The sequence below is a fragment of the Lichenostomus cassidix genome, chromosome 2, assembly GCF_008360975.1.
Source record: "Lichenostomus cassidix isolate B80296 chromosome 2, HeHo_3.0, whole genome shotgun sequence".
NCBI classification, from domain to species: Eukaryota; Metazoa; Chordata; class Aves; order Passeriformes; family Meliphagidae; genus Lichenostomus; species Lichenostomus cassidix.
Genome location: NC_139482.1, coordinates 69,562,778 through 69,584,754, shown reverse-complemented (window position 1 = coordinate 69,584,754; position 21,977 = coordinate 69,562,778). Strand labels below are relative to the sequence as shown.

Sequence of the window (21,977 nt, the reverse complement as noted above, 5' to 3'; positions counted from 1 at the left end):
CATGAATGCTTCTGTGCTTGACTTCACTTTTGGTGTCAATCAGGCAGAGTCAGGCAGTGACAGCCCATGGGAGAGAAGGAGTTCCTTCTGCTTGTGACAAGGCTGGAGCATGTTTGTAGCTTCCCTCTCCTTTTTCCTTCCAGTCTCATCCATTTATTGCCTTGATAGATTCCCTAGAGCTGAAAGGAGTCTTTGGCAGCCTGTCCCAGGTATTGCTGAGCATCCTGCCTGATGTGTTTTTTTGGCTAATAAGTGGAGAAGCTCTGAGGCAAGAATGGGAATGAAAGTATGCTTTTGTACCAGGTGTCCCTATGAGGTATTTGTGGGCTGAGTAGCTTTGTTTCATCACCCAGGACTTGTGGATTCATTGCCTGTCACTTGGTTCATGTCCTTGAACAAAGAATGTAATGAGGGAGCACACAGTGGCTATGCAATATCTGAATGACATAGTCATGATTTTTCTTTTTTTTTTTTTTTGCTGTTGTTTTATATTAATCCTTATCTAGTATTTTCTTGAACACCGTGGTGTACCTGTATAATTCCAAAGACACAGCTGCAGAGGCTTTCCTTACACAGGGATGTGTTTTGTGGATCTTGTTCCTGGAATAATAAAGGAAGTGTAAGCACTGCGTGGGTCTGTTTCTCTCTTTTCAACTCTGAATTACACACGTATGCTTTAGGCTGCCGCCTGGGGAAAAGAGCTGTGGTCAGAGGCCAGCAGGGCTCGGTGTCACTGTCCCGCCCCAGGCGCTTGTCGCCCGGCGGGCAGGGAGGAAGCCAAGCGGCCTGGGCTGCGCTGGAGCTGCGCTGGAGCTGCGCGGGGCGGGAGAGGAGCAGGGCAGTCTCCGCCCCTGCCCCGCCCGTGGGGCATCCTAGGGGAATGGGGCGGAACGGGAGAAGTGCGGAAATTTTCCCTCTCTCCGCGAGCTCGGAGCGCCTGTCGGGCAGCGTGGGGTGCGGGCTGTGGAGGGCTTTGGGTGCGAGGCTTGCCGAGGTGCTGTAAGGAAAGGGCAGCGAAGGTGCGCTCTGGGGAACTGGTTTGGGTTTGGGTTCGGGTGATGGGGGTGGTTTTTTAGCCTAGAGGTTGGGAAAAGAACATTTCAAAGCTGCCCTGCGATTGTCTGTCTGCTGGAAAGAGCTGATAGTGATACGTGCAATTTCTGTGGAAGGACCGTGCAGGAAATGAGCAATTTCTGATGCAAACTCCTCCACGTATTTGGGTCTGGAAGGAAGCAGCCAAATCTGACTGTTCTGCTTTTAAGAAGCGAAGGGAAAGCTGCTGTGTGTGTGAGATGTGTGGGGTGTGCTGGATGTGTGAGGCTGAAGAGCTTTAACCTGTAGTCTTGCCAGCACAAATCCTTCTAATTTCCAGTGAAAAGGCAAGGAATATTTTTTTATGTAATGGTATTAACTTGGAATGATAACTAAAACAAGGATATATGGGTTATCTTAGGAAGAAATATTGTATTACATGTGACTAATATTTTGTGGTTTTGGTTGGGGTTTTTAGTTTTTTGGTAGCATTTTTGTAATGTTTCTTCGTCAGTTTGTTTGTGGAGTTCTGGGTTTTTTTTTTTTTAGTTTGGTTTGGTTTGTATTGGGTGTGGTTTTTTGGGGTTTTTGTTTGTCTCTTTGTGGGTTTTTTTAGTTGTTTTTGTTTGTTTGTTTGTGGGTTTTGGGTTTCTTGGTTTTATTTTTGGGGTATTTTTGTTAGAGAATATTGCAGGGACAATGTAATTCTTGCCTATTTTCTTTCTTGTAGGCAAAACTGTGCGTGACTGGTAGGTTTAAAACTCAGCTTGCCCACGTCGAAGCAAGCTGAGTTTGTACTGAAGGTCTACAGAATTACAGAAGGTAAGAGTTCATAATTCTACTGTTTTGATGTCTAACTTTGGCTCTGCTGGTGGCCCAGTTTTTTTCTGTGTGAAGTCCAGAGAGACTCCTTTCAGGAAATCCTGAACAAAATGCTGTTTGTGCCTGACAGGCACAGAAGATGTCACACTGTGTAGGTATTGGATTGAAATCCAGAAGCAGACTCGAAATTGCTGAAATAACTCAAATGTTTAGTTTGGGGTTTCAGGTACTTGTGCCTCCAGATCAGCATCCAATGAACTGATAATTTTCCAAGTGAGTCATGATACTTGCTGCGTGGTTTGTTGTAGGAAGTGTAAAAGGGGGAAACAATTGTTCTGTGTTCAAGTGAGTTTGATCCATTCTTGTTCTGTGTTTTATGTCCCAGACTCAGAAGCATGGAAAGCCTCTGTGCAGGAAATACCACTTTTGCTCTGGACCTCTTAAGAAAGCTGTGTGAGAAGAAAAGTGGTCAGAATGTGTTCTTTTCACCGTTTAGTATTTCTTCTGCTTTGTCTATGGTTATGCTGGGTTCAGGAGGTAACACTGAAGCTGAAATACGAGAGGTAGGTCAAAATAAACTTAGTGGATGGCATTTGAGAGGAGCACATGAGCAAGAGATGTGTCTTATAGTCTGTGACATGCTCTTGTGCTAAACTGTGATTGTCGCTGTGGTCTGAGAGAGCAGAACTCTTCCTCTGGTGTGTGTGTAAGAAGATTGTGTTTTCATAGTTTTTTCGATTTGAACTTTGTACAGTATGAAATGTAGAGGTTCTTGGGTTTTGTTGTGTGGTGTTTATTTTTGGTTTTTATACTGATCATCATTAATATGTAATTGGGAGTTACCTGGAATTTTATTTATTGGTTTGATCAATAGGTGGCTATAGAAAGTATTTTTTCCTGCTTCCTTGTTAGGACTTAATATAACCTGATATATGTTCAGAAAATGAAGCCAGGAACATAAAAATTATTTAAGAAATCTCACTGTCTTCATTTCAAACTAGTAACTAAAGCTTGCTTTACTACTTTTCTTTTAAATTACTCTCATGATATATAAAATTCGGCATGTGTTTTATGTAGGAACTGGCAACATTAGGTGCACAAGCAGTCATTTTGGTTCTGATGTTTGCTTCCTTTGCAAATTGGGAGAGGAGTGAAAACACAGGGGTTTATTTCCATTTCTAGAAGTTTCTCAAAATTTATATTATTGCCATTGTTGGAGATACTGGAAATCCATGAGGACACAGTCCTGGGCTAGCAGCTGTAGATGCCCCTGCTGGGACAGGGCTTTGTACCAGATTGTCTCCACAGCTCCCTTCCCACCTCAGCCATCCTGTGATCCTGTGCTGCTTGGCTTGAGGGAAGGAAAATCAGTACTGCTGACTGCTGCTCCCTAATTTATGACTTGTGCAAGCACTGAGGATGTTGTCTCTGTGCAGGTGCTTTCTCTGAGCAATGCCCGGGATGCTCACAATGGGTATCAATCCCTTCTCTCTGAAATTAATGATCCAAACACCAAATACATCCTGAGAACTGCCAACCGGCTTTATGGGGAAAAGACCTTTGAGTTTCTTCCAGTAAGTAGCCATGAAATTGGTGTAATTTCTTAGGGTGATGTACTTGCTAGCCCTTTCCTAAGGAGGTCCAAGGCAGCCTTTGGAGTTTTCCTTCCAAATTTTTTGGTATGAGAGGCAGGAGAGCAATAGATTCTGCCAGAGCCTGTTGTGTGAACTTGGTGGGGATTCTCATTTAGATAATTTCTGTTTTGCATAGTGCAAATTGGGGTAAAATGCATCAGTCTGTACACTTGAGGGTTCTGTGATCCATTCATATATTTGGCTGAGGGAGAAATGTTCAATGTATCTCTGAGCAAAAGGCTTATAAATAAATGTACAAAATCATATGTTATGGCCCTGAAGCATAAAATAAGAACAAGAAAAAATTACCCATATCATTTCCAATGAAGTGATGTCAAAGTTTGCAGTAGAGTGTATAAGCCATTTGATTTAATAACAATTCCTATTTCAAAAAAGTGGTATAATTCCTACTTGGAACTTGTGAGTCAGAACTTTATGGGCTCTATATGAAGCTGGGGGAGGAAATGAGGTAAATTTCCTTGGGGAATGTAAGAATCCTCTGTGTCTGAATGAGAGTTAAATCTCTTGCTCAAAATATGTTTTGAATGTCCCTGTCAGTCATTTATAGAGTCGAGTCAGAAATGCTACCAGGCTGGACTAGAGCAGATGGACTTTGTGCATGCTTGGGAGGATTGCAGGAAACAAATCAATGGATGGGTAGAGGAAAAGACTGAAGGTGAGTGCTTTGCCCAGTGCCCAGTTGTGTTGAATGGCTGTCATTGTTTGGGTAAACACCTATGGCAGGATATAAGAATTAAAATAATCCAAATGCTGAGCTCTTGGTCTGTCTCGTAGGTGATTCTCTTCCCTCCCTTTCCCTCTCCCCTTCCTTGTCCCTATTGCTGTTGTGTATTAATGGTAGAGTAGATAGTCCCCTACATAATAATTAGATACATGTACAACCCCTGAAATTATTTTTATTTTTATTTTCTGTGTGTCCTAAAGGTAAAATTCAGAACCTGTTGGCACAGGGGATTCTCGATTCCCTGACCAGGCTTGTGTTGGTGAATGCCATCTATTTCAAAGGCAACTGGGAAAAGCCTTTCAGGAAAGAGAGTACTGCAGAAATGCCATTCCAAATTAATAAGGTATGATGTGCTAAATTACTGACAAGCAAAGGCTGTTCCTCTGAATTCTTCTGAAATGAACACCTTTAAGAAAATCTTAGATCTTTCAAGCAGGGTTACCATGGGTAGGTTGTATGAAATTCTGTATGCCCCCTGTCTTTCATATAAATACCCTCTTTGCTGAGTTTCTCTGATCTTTCACATCATTACTAGAACCATTAATGTGGCACAGAGACAAGTGTGAAAACTTGTGAATATAAGTCCTCTTTAGTCAGTGCTTTCTTGCTAATTTCTGCCCTTGAGCCGTAGCAATATAATTGGAAAGCAAATTACACCTCTGTGCTCTGCAGTCTTGTTTCTAGAAGTAGATGAGAGCTCTTGAGGAAGACTTGGCCACTGTCATGGGCAGGCCATGGCTGCCCCTCAGGGTTCCCTGCAGCTCTGGGTTGGCCTCCAGGTGTCCTTACCCAGAACTGGTAATGTGCCTTCCTTGACTCACCTGCTGGAAGCAAACACTGTGGAAAATTGAAGCTGTTATGCCTGACATTGAAACTGTCCCTTCCTCAGTGGTGAAATAAATCCAAGGATGTTTGAAACTGCTAATACAACTTTTTAAATAAGGGAATATTTCTTCTCTCCCCACACTACCTAAAACAGCAGTTCAGAGACCGCTGGACTGACGTGGTTTTAGACTCCTTTGCTTCTCCCTGTTGGAAGGTGTTGAAAAGGCTGGCTGGGCTATGCAGAGCGACTGTTTCATTTTGTATTCCCTGGACCAGTGCAAAGGTAGAACCAGGTTTCAAAATGCAACACCACCAGGATATAGTGCTGATAAATATTCTGCCTTTTAGGTTGTGATGGAATATTGTGTATTGCTGCTGCACATGGAAGGATTTTACCACATTCTTTGCAAAAGCCATGCTGTGTCTGTCTGCACTTATAGTGTGTGATCAGTTCTCTTTGGTCAAATTCTAAAATTCCCTGAGTAGCTTGGCTGCCTGCTTTTTACTTTCAGAGCAGCAGAGTTGCTCAGCACTCACTGTTGACCATTTCGGTATTTCTAGAAGGAGACCAGACCTGTGCAGATGATGTTCACAGAGGATTGGTTTAAGATGGCCTATATTGGGGCCTTGCAGACCAAAATCCTTGAGCTGCCCTATGTTGGTAATGAACTGAGCATGATCATCCTGCTCCCTGATGCAATCCAGGATGGATCCACTGGCTTGGAAAGAGTAAGTTGTGGAGCTGAGTGCAAAGACAGGCTGAATCCTTCCAGGGAAGCAAGTGTGACATTGCAGGGAGACCTGCAGTTCAGTTCCAGGGCTGTTGTGTCCCTGGTGCTCAAGGCCAGCAGAAATGTCCCTTTCCTCCCTGTCCCCAGAGTGAGTGCCCCAGCCTGTGTCAGTGCTGCTCAGGCTGTGTGCTGCTGCCTTAGGCAGAGGCTGTGGAAGAAGAGCTGGCCCTGCTCAGGAGCAGAGGTCAGCTGTGGTGCTGCTGAAGGCGTAGTATGGTGATGCTGGGATGTGGAGAGGGGGATTTTGGTTGTGCTCTTTGGAAGTGCTGTGGCTTGTGCTGTGGCTCTTGTGTGCTGAGCAGCTGTCAGGTGGTGTGTGGCTCCCTGCCTGCAAAGAGGCTCCCAGGAAAGGGTAGTATCTGTTTTGTGGAGAGGATATTATGCAAGTTTGGGCTGTTTGGCAGTCTGGACAAGGAGTTTATTAGTAAGGTATTCTGTGCATTTCCTTCCTATATTAAAAATTAAAATAAACTCTCCCACTCTTCATGTTAAACCCAGTGGGAAAAATTTTGCATGTTACATGCTATGTGAAAAAACCATCATCACTACTTTGGCTATGTAATATTGACTCAATTCTCATTGCAATTGAGTAACTTTGGGATTTTTCTTCAGCTGGAAAGAGAACTTACATATGAGAAGCTGATGGATTGGATCAGTCCTGAAATGATGAAGTCTACAGAGGTAATGGTGTCTTTACCTAGATTTAAACTGGAAGAAGATTATGATCTTAAACCTGTTCTGAGAAGCATGGGAATGGCTGATGTCTTCGAATTTGGAAAGGCAGACTTGTCAGGAATGTCATCTGGCAATGAGCTGGTGCTCTCTGAAGTGGTTCACAAGGCCTTTGTGGAAGTCAATGAAGAAGGCACTGAAGCAGCTGCTGCCACAGCAGCACGTTTAATTCCATTGTGCTATGTACCGCAATTCATTGCTGATCATCCCTTCCTTTTCCTCATCCGGCACAACAAAACTTCCAGCATTTTGTTCTGTGGCAGATTTTGCTGTCCCTAAGGAGGAGATGTCTTGGCAGCATAGGTGCCATCACACAATAAATTTACATTTCCCTGGAACACAGCAACTCCTTTTGCACTAATTGTCTCTTCCAGCTGTGCCTGAACCTCTTGTGTGCTCCTGATCTCAGGCTTGGCAAGAATAACATAGCTGCTTAGACAAAGCATGAACCTGCCATGTCCAAGCCCTCCCAGCCCTGCCCCTGGGTACAGAGCTCTCCAGGTTCTTGCTGACACAAGAACCATCCCACTTGCTCCATGAATGCTGCTTCTGTGCTTGACTTCACTTTTGGTGTCAATCAGGCAGAGTCAGGCAGTGACAGCCCATGGGAGAGAAGGAGTTCCTTCTGCTTGTGACAAGGCTGGAGCATGTTTGTAGCTTCCCTCTCCTTTTTCCTTCCAGTCTCATCCATTTATTGCCTTGATAGATTCCCTAGAGCTGAAAGGAGTCTTTGGCAGCCTGTCCCAGGTATTGCTGAGCATCCTGCCTAGATGTGGTTTTTTTGCTAATAAGTGGAGAAGCTCTGAGGCAAGAATGGGAATGAAAGTATGCTTTTGTACCAGGTGTCCCTATGAGGTATTTGTGGGCTGAGTAGCTTTGTTTCATCACCCAGGACACCTGGATTCATTGCCTGTCACTTGGTTCATGTCCTTGAACAAAGAATGTCATGAGGGAGCACACAGTGCCTATGCAATATTTAAACGAAAAAGTGGTCTTTTTTCTATTATTTTTGTTTTTTGCTACTGTTTTATATTAATCCTAGTAATATTTTCTTGAACACCGTGGTGTACCTGTATAATTCCAAAGATACAGCTGCAGAGGCTTTCCTTACACAGGGATGTGTTTTGTGGATCTTGTTCCTGGAATAATAAAGGAAGTGTAAGCACTGCGTGGGTCTGTTTCTCTCTTTCCAACTCTGAATTACACACGTATGCTTTAGGCTGCCGCCTGGGGAAAAGAGCTGTGGCCAGAGCCCAGCAGGGCTCGGTGTCACTGTCCCGCCCCAGGCGCTTGTCGCCCGGCGGGCAGGGAGGAAGCCAAGCGGCCTGGGCTGCGCTGGAGCTGCGCTGGAGCTGCGCTGGGTGGGGGGCGGGAGAGGAGCAGGGCAGCCTCCGCCCCTGCCCCGCCCGTGGGGCATCCTAGGGGAATGGGGCGGAACGGGAGAAGTGCGGAAATTTTCCCTCTCTCCGCGAGCTCGGAGCGCCTGTCGGGCAGCGTGGGGTGCGGGCTGTGGAGGGCTTTGGGTGCGAGGCTTGCCGAGGTGCTGTAAGGAAAGGGCAGCGAAGGTGCGCTCTGGGGAACTGGTTTGGGTTTGGGTTCGGGTGATGGGGGTGGTTTGTTTAGCCTAGAGGTTGGGAAAAGAACATTTCAAAGCTGCCCTGCGATTGTCTGTCTGCTGGAAAGAGCTGATAGTGATACGTGCAATTTCTGTGGAAGGACCGTGCAGGAAATGAGCAATTTCTGATGCAAACTCCTCCACGTATTTGGGTCTGGAAGGAAGCAGCCAAATCTGACTGTTCTGCTTTTAAGAAGCGAAGGGAAAGCTGCTGTGTGTGTGAGATGTGTGGGGTGTGCTGGATGTGTGAGGCAGAAGAACTTTAACCCACAGTCTTGTCAGAACAAAGCCTTCCAATTTCCAGCTCGAAGGCAAGGAATTTTCTTTTAGATAATGGTATTAACTTGGAGTGATCAGTAGGGTTGTAATACATATGTGTAATGAGGTGAAGAAATATAGTAGTACAATGTGACTGATTTTTGCTCTGTTTGGTTGGGGTTTTCTAATTTGTTTGGGGATTCTTTTCCTTTGTTTCTGTTGTTTTTTTCTGTTCCTCTGTTTTTTTGTTTAGTTTTCTTTTCTTTTTTTTTTTTCCCTTTGGTAAGACAACGTTGCAGTGACAATGAAATTCTTGGTAGTTTACTTCCTTGTAGGCAACGTCACTCTGCTGACTCCTCCCAGCCTGGCTGGTAGGTTTAAATCCTCGTGTGCACACATTGATGCAAGCTGCAGGTACCAGTGAAGGTCTATAGAGTTACAGAAGGTAAGTGTTAATTCCACCTTTCTGATGTCTGACTTTGGCTCTGGTGGCCCTAAACAGGAAAGTGATTTTCTGTGGAAGTCAAGAGAGACTTCTTGCACTAAGTCCTGAACAAAATGCTGTTGTGCCTGATCACCTCAAAAGATGTCACACTGTGTAGGTAATTGGATTGAAATCCAGAAGGAGACTCTAAAGTGCTGAAATAACTCAAATGTGTTGTTTGGGATTGCAAGTTCTTGTGCATTGGTGCCACCAAATCAGCGTCAAGTCAGCTGATAATTTTCCAATTGAGTTATGACATTTGCTGCCTAGTTTGTGCTGGCAAGTGTAAAAAGCAGAAACAGCTGTTCTGTATTCAAATAAGTTTGATCCATTCTTGTTTTGTGTTTTATATCCCAGGCTCCGAAGCATGGAAAGCCTCTGTGCAGGAAATATCACTTTTGCTCTGGACCTCTTAAGAAAGCTGTGTGAGAAGAAAAGTGGTCAGAATGTGTTCTTTTCACCATTTAGTATTTCTTCTGCTTTGTCTATGGTTATGCTGGGTTCAGGAGGTAACACTGAAGCTGAAATAAGAAAGGTAGGTCAAAATAAACTTAGTGGCTGGCATTTGATGAGATCACATGAGCAAGAGATGTGTCTTATAGTCTGTGACATGCTCTTGTGCTAAACTGTGATTGTCACTGTGGTCTGAGAGAGCAGAGCTCTTCCTCTGGTGTGTGTGTCAGCAGAACCAATTTTTCTTGTTTGTAAAGGGAAAGATTCCTTTAGTATTAAATGTTGGGGGGAAGCTTTTGGGGGGAAGCTTTCTTTAGTTTTTGAGAAAGATGTTCTGTAATATGTAATTAGGCGGTTATGAGTTTTTCTTTTTTTTTTTTTTTTTTCCGGGTTGCCTTGATCATTAGGTGGCTATTTAAAATATTATCTACTTTTTCCTTGTTTGGGCTTAACATCAGACAATATTCTCTTTTTGAAAATGTAGCCAGACACGTAAAAAATCCACAGTGACTGAATATAAAACTGGTAGTTTGCTTTACACTTTTTTGTTTTAAACTTGCTTAGGTAGCAAATATGACCTGCCATGTGTTATATGTATGACCTGACAATAATAAATGCACAAGCAGTCATTTTGGTTCTGATGTTTGGCTCTTAAGCAAGTTTGGGAAGAGGAGAAAACCCTGCTGGTTTTTTGTTTTTCCATTTCTAGAAGTTTCTCAAAATTTATATTATTGCCATTGTTGGAGATACTGGAAATCCATGAGGACACAGTCCTGGGCTAGCAGCTGTAGATGCCCCTGCTGGGACAGGGCTTTGTACCAGATTGTCTCCACAGCTCCCTTCCCACCTCAGCCATCCTGTGATCCTGTGCTGCTTGGCTTGAGGGAAGGAAAATCAGTACTGCTGACTGCTGCTCCCTAATTTATGACTTGTGCAAGCACTGAGGATGTTGTCTCTGTGCAGGTGCTTTCTCTGAGCAATGCCCAGGATGCTCACAATGGGTATCAATCCCTTCTCTCTGAAATTAATGATCCAAACACCAAATACATCCTGAGAACTGCCAACCGGCTTTATGGGGAAAAGACCTTTGAGTTTCTTCCAGTAAGTAGCCATGAAATTTGAGGCATTTCTTAGGGTGATGTACTTGCTAGCTCTTTCCTAAGGAGGTCCAAGGCAGCCTTTGGAGTTTTCCTTCCAAATTTTCTGGTGTGAGAGGCAGGACAGCAATAGATTCTGCCAGAGCCTGTTGTCTGAACTTGGTGGAGAATCTGCTTTTAGATAACCTGTGCTTTGCATAGTGCAAATTGGGGTAGAATCCATCAGTCTGTACACTTGAGGGTTCTGTGATCCATTCATGTATTTGGCTAAAGAAGAAATGTTCGATGTATCTCTCAGCAAAAGTCTTATAAACAAATGTATCAAATCATGTTATGTCCTTGAGGCATAAAATAAGAACAAGAAAAAATTAGCCACATCATTTTCAATGAAGTGATGTCAAAGTTTGTAGTAGAGTGTATAAGGCATTTTATTAAATAAGAATTCCTAGTTCAAAGAGGTGGTATAATTCCTAGTAGAACTTGTCAGCCAGAACTTTACGGGCTCGGTATGAAGCTGGGGGAGGAAATGAGGCAGATTTTCTTGGGGAATGTAAGAATCCTCTGTGTCTGAATGAGAGTAAAATCTCTTGCTGAGAATGTGTTGTGGATGTTGCTGTCAGTCATTTATAGAATCGAGTCAGAAATGCTACCAGGCTGGACTAGAGCAGATGGACTTTGTACATGCTTGGGAGGATTGCAGGAAACAAATCAATGGCTGGGTAGAGGAAAGGACTGAAGGTGAGTGCTTTGCCCAGTGCCCAGTTGTGTTGAATGGCTGCCATTGTTTGGGTAAACACCTATGGCAGGATATAAGAATGTGAATTCATGCAATACAAGTGCTGAGCTCTTGGTCTGTCTGCTACATAATTCTCTTCACTGATTGCAGCGTAGATAGTCTCTTGGATAATAATTAGATACATGTACAACCCCTTAAATTATTTTTATTTTTACTTTCTGTGTGTCCTAAAGGTAAAATTCAGAACCTGTTGGCAGAGGGGATTCTTGATTCCCTGACCAGGCTTGTGTTGGTGAATGCCATCTATTTCAAAGGCAACTGGGAAAAGCAGTTCAAGAAGGGGAGTACCACAGAATGGCCATTCCATATTAATAAGGTATGATGTGCTAAATTACTGACAAGCAACGGCTGTTCCTCTGAAGTACTCTGTAATGAACACATATAAGAAAAAACTAAGTTTTCAAGCAGGGCTACATTTGGTAATTTGTATGAAATTCTATATGCCCCCTGTCTTTCATATGAACACCCTCTTTGCTGAGTTTGTCTGAACTTTCACAGCATTACTAGAATCTTCAATATAGCAAAAGTTCTGGCAAATTTTGAATTGAAATCTTCTTCACTCTGAGCTTTCTTGCTCTATTTTTATCCCTGAACCAATCCAAAATAAATGGAAAACAAATGTCCTTTGAAGAACTGTGTGCTCTGCAGTCTTGTTTCAGAAGTAGATGAGAGCTCTTGAGGAAGACTTGGCCACTGTCATGGGCAGGCCATGGCTGCCCCTCAGGGTTCCCTGCAGCTCTGGGTTGGCCTCCAGGTGTCCTTACCCAGAACTGGTAATGTGCCTTCCTTGACTCACCTGCTGGAAGCAAACACTGTGGAAAATTGAAGCTGTTATGCCTGACATTGAAACTGTCCCTTCCTCAGTGGTGAAATAAGTCCAAGGATGTTTGAAACTGCTAATACAACTTTTTTAATAAGGGAATGTTTCTGCCCACCCCAGACTACATATGACAACGCTTCAGACTGCTGAACTGTCTTGGTTTTAGACACCTTTGCTTCTCTGTGTTAGAATGTGTTGGAAAAGATTGCTGGATTATCCAGAGAGGCTGTTCCATTCTGTATTCCCTGGACCAGTGCAAAGGTAGAACCAAGTTTCAAGATGCAACATCACCAGGATATAGTGCTGATGAATATTCTGCCTTTTGAGTTGTGAGGGAATATTGTGTATTGCTAGTACACATGGAAGGATTTCACCCTATTCTTTACAAAAGGCCATGCTGTGTCAGTCTGCTCTCGTAGTGTGTGATCAGTGCTCTTTGGTCAAACTCTAAAAGGCCCTGAGTAACTTGGCTGCCTGCTTTGTAGTTTGAGAGCAGCAGAGTCGCTCAGCACTCACTGTTGACCATTTCTGTATTTCTAGAAGGAGACCAGACCTGTGCAGATGATGTTCAAGCAGGATAGATTTAACATGGCTTATACTGGGGCCTTGCAGACCAAAATCCTTGAGCTGCCCTATGTTGGTAATGAACTGAGCATGATCATCCTGCTCCCTGATGCAATCCAGGATGGATCCACTGGCTTGGAAAGAGTAAGTTGTGGAGCTGAGTGCAAAGACAGGCTGAATCCTTCCAGGGAAGCAAGTGTGACATTGCAGGGAGACCTGCAGTTCAGTTCCAGGGCTGTTGTGTCCCTGGTGCTCAAGGCCAGCAGAAATGTCCCTTTCCTCCCTGTCCCCAGAGTGAGTGCCCCAGCCTGTGTCAGTGCTGCTCAGGCTGTGTGCTGCTGCCTTAGGCAGAGGCTGTGGAAGAAGAGCTGACCCTGCTCAGGAGCAGAGGTCAGCTGTGGTGCTGCTGAAGGCATAGTATGGTGATGCTGGGATGTGGAGAGGGGGATTTTGGTTGTGCTCTTTGGAAGTGCTGTGGCTTGTGCTGTGGCTCTTGTGTGCTGAGCAGCTGTCAGGTGGTGTGTGGCTCCCTGCCTGCAAAGAGGCTCCTAGGAAAGGGAAGGATCTCTTTCGTGGTGAGGATGGGTTACAAGTTTGGGCTGTTAGGCAGTCTGCACCAAGGCATTTGTTAATAATGTTTTCTATGCATTTCCTTCCCATAACAAAAATTGAAATGAAAGCCTCTGCATTTTTCATGCTAGATCCCAGGGGAAAAAAGAGATGCATGTTATGTTCCATGGGAGGAAATGTGTAGTAATGGCTCTTTTGCCTATAAAATACAGACCATTTTCTCCTTGAAATTAAGAAACTTTGGGATATTTCTTTAGCTGGAAGAAGAACTTACGTATGAGAAGCTCATGGATTGGATCAGTCCTCAAATGATGAAGTCTACAAACGTGCGAGTAGCCTTACCTAGATTTAAGCTGGAAGAAGATTATGATCTGAAGCCCCTTCTGAGCAGCATGGGAATGCCTAAGGCATTTGCCATGGGGCAGGCAGACTTCTCAGGAATGTCATCTGGCAATGAGCTGGTGCTCTCTGAAGTGGTTCACAAGGCCTTTGTGGAAGTCAATGAAGAAGGCACTGAAGCAGCTGCTGCCACAGCAGCAGTGATAAAACGAAAGTGCTGTGCACTGAGAGTTCCAGAATTCACTGTAGATCATCCCTTCCTCTTCCTCATCCGGCACAACAAAACTTCCAGCATTTTGTTCTGTGGCAGATTTTGCTGTCCCTAAGGAGGAGATGTCTTGGCAGCATAGGTGCCATCACACAATAAATTTACATTTCCCTGGAACACAGCAACTCCTTTTGCACTAATTGTCTCTTCCAGCTGTGCCTGAACCTCTTGTGTGCTCCTGATCTCAGACTTGGCAAGAATAACACAGCTGCTTAGACAAAGCATGAACCTGCCATGTCCAAGCCCTCCCAGCCCTGCCCTTGGGTGCAGAGCTCTCCAGGTTCTTGCTGACTCAAGAACCATCCCACTTGCTCCTTGAGTGCTTCTTCTGTGCTTGACTTCACTTTTGGTGTCCACCAGGCAGAGTGACAGCCCATGGGAGAGAAGGAGTTCCTTCTGCTTGTGACAAGGCTGGAGCACGTTTGTAGCTTCCCTCTCCTTTTTCCTTCCAGTCTCATCCACTTATTGCCTTGATAGATTCCCTAGAGCTGAAAGGAGTCTTTGGCAGCCTGTCCCAGGTATTGCTGGGCATCCTGCCTGATGTGTTTTTTTGGCTAATAAGTGGAGAAGCTCTGAGGCAAGAATGGAGATGAAAGTATGCTTTTGTACCAGGTGTCCCTATGAGGTATTTGTGGGCTGAGTAGCTTTGTTTCATCACCCAGGACACCTGGATTCATTGCCTGTCACTTGGTTCATGTCCTTGAACAAAGAATGTAATGAGGGAGCACACAGTGCCTATGCAATATCTGAATGACATAGTCATGATTTTTCTATTTTTTTGGTACTTTTTTATATTAATCCTTATCTAGTATTTTCTTGAACACTGTGGTGTACCTGTATAATTCCAAAGACACAGCTACAGAGGCTTTCCTTACACAGGGATGTGTTTTGTGGATCTTGTTCCTGGAATAATAAAGGAAGTGTAAGCACTGCGTGGGTCTGTTTCTCTCTTTCCAACTCTGAATTACACACGCATGCTTTAGGCTGCCGCCTGGGGAAAAGAGCTGTGGCCAGAGGCCAGCAGGGCTCGGTGTCACTGTCCCGCCCCAGGCGCTTGTCGCCCGGCGGGCAGGGAGGAAGCCAAGCGGCCTGGGCTGCGCTGGAGCTGCGCTGGAGCTGCGCGGGGCGGGAGAGGAGCAGGGCAGCCTCCGCCCCTGCCCCGCCCGTGGGGCATCCTAGGGGAATGGGGCGGAACGGGAGAAGTGCGGAAATTGTCCCTCTCTCCGCGAGCTCGGAGCGCCTGTCGGGCAGCGTGGGGTGCGGGCTGTGGAGGGCTTTGGGTGCGAGGCTTGCCGAGGTGCTGTAAGGAAAGGGCAGCGAAGGTGCGCTCGGGGGAACTGGTTTGGGTTTGGGTTCGGGTGATGGGGGTGGTTTGTTTAGCCTAGAGGTTGGGAAAAGAACATTTCAAAGCTGCCCTGCGATTGTCTGTCTGCTGGAAAGAGCTGATAGTGATACGTGCAATTTCTGTGGGAGGACAGTGCAGGAAATGAGCAATTTCTGATGCAAACTCCTCCTCGTATTTGGGTCTGGAAGGAAGCAGCCAAATCTGGCAGTTCTGCTTTTAAGAAGTGAAGGGAAAGCTGCTGTGTGTGTGAGATGTGTGGGGTGTGCTGGATGTGTGAGGCTGAAGAGCTTTAACCTGTAGTCTTGCCAGCACAAATCCTTCCAATTTCCAGTGAGAAGGCAAGGAATATTTTTTTATATAATGGTATTAACTTGGAATGATAACTAAAGCAAGGATATATGGGTTATCTTAGGAAGAAATATTGTATTACATGTGACTGATATTTTGTGGTTTTGGTTGGGGTTTTTAGTTTTTTGGTAGCATTTTTGTAATGTTTCTTTGTCAGTTTGTTTGTGGAGTTCTGGGGTTTTTTGTGTTTTTTAGTTTGCTTTGTTTTGTATTGGCTGTGGTTTTGGGAGTTTTTGTTTGTCTCTTTGTTTATGTGGGTTTTTAAAGTTGTTTTTGTTTGTTTGTTTGTGGGTTTTGGGTTTATTGGTTTTATTTTTGGGGTATTTTTCTTAGAGAATTTTGCAGGGACAATGTAATTCTTGCCCATTTTCTTTCTTGTAGGCAAAACTGTGCGTGACTGGTAGGTTTAAAACTCAGCTTGCCCACGTCGAAGCAAGCTGAGTTTGTACTGAAGGTCTACAGAATTACAGAAGGTAAGAGTTCATAATTCTACTCTTCTGATGTCTAAATTTGGCTCTTCTGGTGGCCCAGTTTATTTCTGTGTGAAGTCCAGACAGACTTCTTTCAGGAAATCCTGAACAAAATGCTGTTTGTGCCTGACAAGCATAGAACATGTCACACTGTGTAGGTATTGGATTGAAATCCAGAAGCAGACTCTAAAGTGCTGAAATAACTCAAATGTTTAGTTTGGGGTTTCAGGTGCTTGTGCCACCAAATCAGTGTCCAATGAACTAATAATTTTCCAAGTGAGTCGTGATATTTGCTGCGTGGTTTGTTGTAGGAAGTGTAAAAGGGAGAAACAATTGTTCTGTATTCAAGTGAGTTTGTTCCATCCTTGTTCTGTGTTTTATGTCCCAGGCTCAGAAGCATGGAAAGCCTCTGTGCAGGAAATATCACTTTTGCTCTGGACCTCTTAAGAAAGCTGTGTGAGAAGAAAAGTGGTCAGAATGTGTTCTTTTCACCATTTAGTATTTCTTCTGCTTTGTCTATGGTTATGCTGGGTTCAGGAGGTAACACTGAAGCTGAAATAAGAAAGGTAGGTCAAAATAAACTTAGTGGCTGGCATTTGATGAGAGCACATGAGCAAGAGATGTGTCTTATAGTCTGTGACATGCTCTTGTGCTAAACTGTGATTGTCACTGTGGTCTGAGAGAGCAGAGCTCTTCCTCTGGTGTGTGTGTAAGAAGATTGTGTTTTCATAGTTTTTCGATTTGAACTTTGTTCAGTATGAAATGAAGAGGTTCTTGGGTTTTTTTGTGGGGTGTTTATTTTTGTTTTTTAGACTGATCATCATTAATATGTAATTGGGAGTTACCTGGAATTTTATTTATTGGTTTGATCAATAGGTGGCTATAGAAAGTATTTTTTCCTGCTTCCTTGTTAGGACTTAATATAACCTGATATATGTTCAGAAAATGAAGCCAGGAATATAAAAACTATTTAAGAAATCTCACTGTCTTCATTTCAAACTAGTAACTAAAGCTTGCTTTACTACTTTTCTTTTAAATGACTCTCATGATATATAAAATTTGGCATATGTTTTATGTAGGAACTGGCAACATTAGGTGCACAAGCAGTCATTTTGGTTCTGATGTTTCCTTCCTTTGCCAAATTGGGAGAGAAGTGTAAACTCATATTTTGTTTCCATTTACATTTAAAAAAGCTTTCCAAAGTTGTATTTTTGCCACAGTCGGAGATACTGAAAATCCATGAGGACACAGTCCTGGGCTAGCAGCTGTAGATGCCCCTGCTGGGACAGGGCTTTGTACCAGATTGTCTCCACAGCTCCCTTCCCACCTCAGCCATCCTGTGATCCTGTGCTGCTTGGCTTGAGGGAAGGAAAATCAGTACTGCTGACTGCTGCTCCCTAATTTATGACTTGTGCAAGCACTGAGGATGTTGTCTCTGTGCAGGTGCTTTCTCTGAGCAATGCCCGGGATGCTCACAATGGGTATCAATCCCTTCTCTCTGAAATTAATGATCCAAACACCAAATACATCCTGAGAACTGCCAACCGGCTTTATGGGGAAAAGACCTTTGAGTTTCTTCCAGTAAGTAGCCATGAAATTTGAGGTATTTTTTAGGGTGATGTACTTGCTAGCTCTTTCCTCTGGAGGTCAAAAGCAGCCTTTGGAGTTTTCCTTCCAAATTTTCTGGTGTGAGAACCAGGAGTGCAATAGATTCTGCCAGAGCCTGTTGTCTGAACTTGGTGGAGATTCTCCTTTCAGATAACTTGTTGTCTGAATAGTGCAAGCTGGGGTAAAATGCATCACTTGAGGGTTCTGTGACCCATTCATATATTTGGCTTAGGAAGAAATGTTTGATGTATCTCTCAGCAAAAGTCTTATAAACAAATGTACAAAATCATATGTTATGTCCCTGAAGCATAAAATAAAAACAAGAAAAAATTAGCCACATCATTTTCTCCATGAAGTGCTGTCGAGGTTTGTAGCCCAGTGCATCAGGCATTTGATTTAATCACATACAGAGGACAATTCCTAGATGAAAGAAGTGGAATAAATCCTAGTAGGAACTTGTCAGCCAGAACTTTACTGACTCTGTATGAAGCTGGGGTAGGAAAGGAGGCAGATTTTCTTGGGGAATGTAAGAATCCTCTGTGTCTGAATGAGAGTAAAATCTCTTGCTGAGAATGTGTTGTGAATGTCCCTGTCAGTCATTTATAGAGTCGAGTCAGAAATGCTACCAGGCTGGACTAGAGCAGATGGACTTTGTGCATGCTTGGGAGGATTGCAGGAAACAAATCAATGGCTGGGTAGAGGAAAGGACTGAAGGTGAGTGCTTTGCCCAGTGCCCAGTTGTGTGTAATGGCTGCCATTATTGGGGTAAACACCTATGGCAGGATATAAAATTGTGTTATTTGAGTTGAAAAACTCAAATGCTGAGCTCTAGGTCTCTCTGCTACATAATTCTCTTCTCTGTTGTGTATTAATTATGGAGTAGATAGCACCTTGCATAATAATTAGATCTTTGTCAAAGTATTAAAAAATGTGGTTTTTTTCCATTGTATCATGCAGGTAAAATTCAGAACCTGTTGGCAGAGGGGATTCTTGATTCCCTGACCAGGCTTGTGTTGGTGAATGCCATCTATTTCAAAGGCAACTGGGAAAAGCAGTTCAAGAAAGAGAGAAGCAGAGAAAGGCCATTCAAAATTAATAAGGTATGATGTACTGAATTGTTGACAAGCAAAGGCTGTTCCTCTGAAGTACTCTGTAATGAACACATATAAGAAAAAACCGTAAGTCTTTCAAGCAGGGCATCATTTGGTAGTTTGTATGAAATTCCTTTTGCCTCCGTCTTTCATATGAACACCCTCTTTGCTGAGTTTCTCTGAACCTTCACATAATTAATAGAATCTTCAATATAGCACAAAGGTATGGCAACTTGTGCGTTGAACTCTTTTTCACTCTGAGCTTTCTTGTTTAATTTCTATCCCTGAACCAATCCAAAATAAATGGAAAAAAAATGTCCTTTGAAGAAATGTGTGCTCTGCAGTCTTGTTTCTAGAAGTAGATGAGAGCTCTTGAGGAAGACTTGGCCACTGTCATGGGCAGGCCATGGCTGCCCCTCAGGGTTCCCTGCAGCTCTGGGTTGGCCTCCAGGTGTCCTTACCCAGAACTGGTAATGTGCCTTCCTTGACTCACCTGCTGGAAGCAAACACTGTGGAAAATTGAAGCTGTTATGCCTGACATTGAAACTGTCCCTTCCTCAGTGGTGAAATAAATCCAAGGATGTTTGAAGCTGCTAATACAACTTTTTAAATAAGGGAATGTTTCTGCTCACCCCACACAACCTACAACAGCACTTTAGGACTGCTGGACTGATGTGGTTTTACAACCCTTTGCTTCTCCCTGTTGGAAGGTGTTGAAAAGACTGGCTGGATTATCCAGGAGAAACTGTTTCATTCTGTATTCCCTGGACCAGTGCAAAGGTAGAACCAGGTTTCAAAATGCAACACTACCAGGATATAGTGCTGATAAATATTCTGCCTCTTGAGTTGTGATGGAATATTGTGTATTGTAGTGCACACGGAAGGATTTTACCTCATTCTTTACAAATAGCCATGCTGTGTCAGTCTGCACTCGTAGTGTGTGATCAGTTCTCTTTTGGTCAATTTCTAAAAGGCCCTGAGTAGCTTGGCTGCCTGCTTTGTAGTTTGAGAGCAGCAGAGTCGCTCAGCACTCACTGTTGACCATTTCTGTATTTCTAGAAGGAGACCAGACCTGTGCAGATGATGTTCAAGCAGGATAGATTTAACATGACCTATACTGGGGCCTTGCAGACCAAAATCCTTGAGCTGCCCTATGTTGGTAATGAACTGAGCATGATCATCCTGCTCCCTGATGCAATCCAGGATGGATCCACTGGCTTGGAAAGAGTAAGTTGTGGAGCTGAGTGCAAAGACAGGCTGAATCCTTCCAGGGAAGCAAGTGTGATATTGCAGTGAGACCTGCAGTTCAATTCCAGAGCTGTTGTGTCCCTGGTGCTCAAGGCCAGCAGAAATGTCCCTTTCCTCCCTGTCCCCAGAGTGAGTGCCCCAGCCTGTGTCAGTGCTGCTCAGGCTGTGTGCTGCTGCCTTAGGCAGAGGCTGTGGAAGAAGAGCTGGCCCTGCTCAGGAGCAGAGGTCAGCTGTGGTGCTGCTGAAGGCATGGTATGGTGATGCTGGGATGTGGAGAGGGGGATTTTGGTTGTGCTCTTTGGAAGTGCTGTGGCTTGTGCTGTGGCTCTTGTGTGCTGAGCAGCTGTCAGGTGGTGTGTGGCTCCCTGCCTGCAAAGAGGCTCACAGGAAAGGGAAGGATATCTTTTGAGGTGAGTATAAGGGTACAAGTTTGTGCTCTGTGGCAGTCTGGACAAGGAGTTTATTATTAAGGTTTTCTATGTATTTTCTCCCTGTATTAAAAATGTAAAGAAAACAAAAATCCAGTCTTCCTGCTAAACCCAAGGGGAAAAAAACATGAATGTTATGTGCTATATGCACAAACAGAGTAATGACTCTTCTGGCTATACAATATTGAGTATCTTTTCATTGCAATTAAGTGACTCTGGGATTTTTTTCTTCAGCTGGAGATTGAACTTACATATGAGAAGCTGCTGGATTGGATGAGTCCTGAAATGATGAAGCCCACACAGGTGGTGGTGTCTTTACCCAGATTTAAACTGGAAGAAGATTATGATCTTAAACCTATTTTGAGAAGCATGGGAATGGCTGAGGCATTTGAGCTGGGGAAGGCAGACTTGTCAGGAATTTCATCTGGAGAAGCCCTGGTGCTCTCTGAAGTGGTTCACAAATCCTTTGTGGAAGTCAATGAAGAAGGCACTGAAGCAGCTGCTGCCACTGGGCTGGTGGCGAATTGCTGCTCTAGTTCCAGAATGATAATTCCTGAGTTCACTGCAGATCATCCCTTCCTCTTCCTCATCCGGCACAACAAAACTTCCAGCATTTTGTTCTGTGGCAGATTTTGCTGTCCCTAAGGAGGAGATGTCTTGGCAGCATAGGTGCCATCACACAATAAATTTACATTTCTCTGGAACAGAGTGACTCCTTTTGCTCTAATTGTCTCTTTCAGCTGTGCCTGAACCTCTTCTGTGTTCTTGATCTTCCAATCTCATCTGTTGATTGCCTTGATTCACTCCCTAGAGCTGAAAGGACTCTTTGGCAGCCTGTCCCAGGTATGGCTGAGCATCCTGCCTGGATGTGGTTTTTCAGCTAATAATCGGACCAGCACTTAGTCAAGAATGTTTTTGTAGCTGATATCCTTATAGAGTGTTTATGGGGTGAGAGCCATCACCACAGGAGGTCTTGAGTTTATTACCTTTCACCTGGTTCTACGTCTTTACCAAAGAATGCAGTTTAACTCTATAATCCCAAAGTTGAAACTGCTTTTCTAACAAGGGGATGGTTTTTGCACTTTTTTTTCTGAAATAATAAAAGGACTGCAAGTGCAGTAGAGATCTGTTTCTTTTTTTCACTATAGAGAGTTTTAAAAATCAGTTCTATGAAAACCCCAATTATGTCTTGTAATACCAGCTTCTATGTAGCTTGTTTGGAATTCGTCATTAAACAAGATTTTTCTGGACAGTGAGAGCTGAGGTGCTTACTTGGGTTACCATGAATTCGTGGCTGGCCTTGAAAGGATTTATAGCAAGGGGGTCCCTAGCTAATAATTTTTTTTCTGGGCAGGACTGCAAAGTTTCCTCTTTGTTTTGTGCACAACTTCAAATCAAGACCTGCTAGATATTATCCAAAAGGTGCTAGATGGGCTTATCCTTTATTCAGTGCACAGTAACCCAGCTGTCTCAGGTGAAGCAAATAAACCATTATTTGAAGGGGAGAGGGATGAGACTCAACACTTTTGTCAGCAGGACTCATGTCATAAACTACTGTTAAAGGGCTGGTGCTGTGTACCTGAAGCCAATGTGG

The 21,977-nt window shown here is 43.9% G+C and overlaps 3 protein-coding genes across 5 annotated transcripts; all 3 read left to right on the top strand.

The window, feature by feature from the left end:
* The first annotated feature begins 14 nt into the window (after window positions 1-14).
* Window positions 15-7,749, top strand: LOC146441593 (serpin B6-like). Of its 2 annotated transcripts, none has more exons than XM_085052050.1 (8): window positions 15-619; window positions 1,763-1,854; window positions 2,240-2,417; window positions 3,291-3,428; window positions 4,047-4,164; window positions 4,434-4,576; window positions 5,620-5,787; window positions 6,462-7,749. In XM_085052050.1, the coding sequence occupies exons 3-8, from the start codon at window positions 2,250-2,252 to the stop codon at window positions 6,858-6,860; spliced, it is 1,134 nt and encodes a 377-aa protein (XP_084908176.1). In that variant the 5' UTR covers window positions 15-619; window positions 1,763-1,854; window positions 2,240-2,249; the 3' UTR covers window positions 6,861-7,749. The 2 variants fall into 2 exon arrangements, with proteins under 2 accessions (XP_084908176.1, XP_084908175.1); XM_085052049.1 differs by lacking the exon at window positions 15-619 and adding an exon at window positions 875-1,019.
* Window positions 7,750-8,774: 1,025 nt separating this feature from the next.
* LOC146441591 (serpin B6-like) lies at window positions 8,775-21,501 on the top strand. Of its 2 annotated transcripts, XM_085052035.1 has the most exons (8): window positions 15,061-15,167; window positions 15,920-16,011; window positions 16,397-16,574; window positions 17,452-17,589; window positions 18,213-18,330; window positions 18,574-18,716; window positions 19,767-19,934; window positions 20,618-21,501. In XM_085052035.1, the coding sequence occupies exons 3-8, from the start codon at window positions 16,407-16,409 to the stop codon at window positions 21,026-21,028; spliced, it is 1,146 nt and encodes a 381-aa protein (XP_084908161.1). In that variant the 5' UTR covers window positions 15,061-15,167; window positions 15,920-16,011; window positions 16,397-16,406; the 3' UTR covers window positions 21,029-21,501. The 2 variants fall into 2 exon arrangements, with proteins under 2 accessions (XP_084908162.1, XP_084908161.1); XM_085052036.1 differs by lacking the exons at window positions 15,061-15,167; window positions 15,920-16,011 and adding an exon at window positions 8,775-8,899.
* On the top strand, window positions 8,834-13,970 carry LOC146441592 (serpin B6-like). The gene is made up of 7 exons (XM_085052054.1): window positions 8,834-8,899; window positions 9,296-9,473; window positions 10,355-10,492; window positions 11,109-11,226; window positions 11,458-11,600; window positions 12,645-12,812; window positions 13,496-13,970. Exons 2-7 carry the CDS (start codon window positions 9,306-9,308, stop codon window positions 13,901-13,903), a joined length of 1,143 nt encoding a protein of 380 aa, XP_084908180.1. The 5' UTR covers window positions 8,834-8,899; window positions 9,296-9,305; the 3' UTR covers window positions 13,904-13,970.
* Window positions 21,502-21,977: the final 476 nt, after the last annotated feature.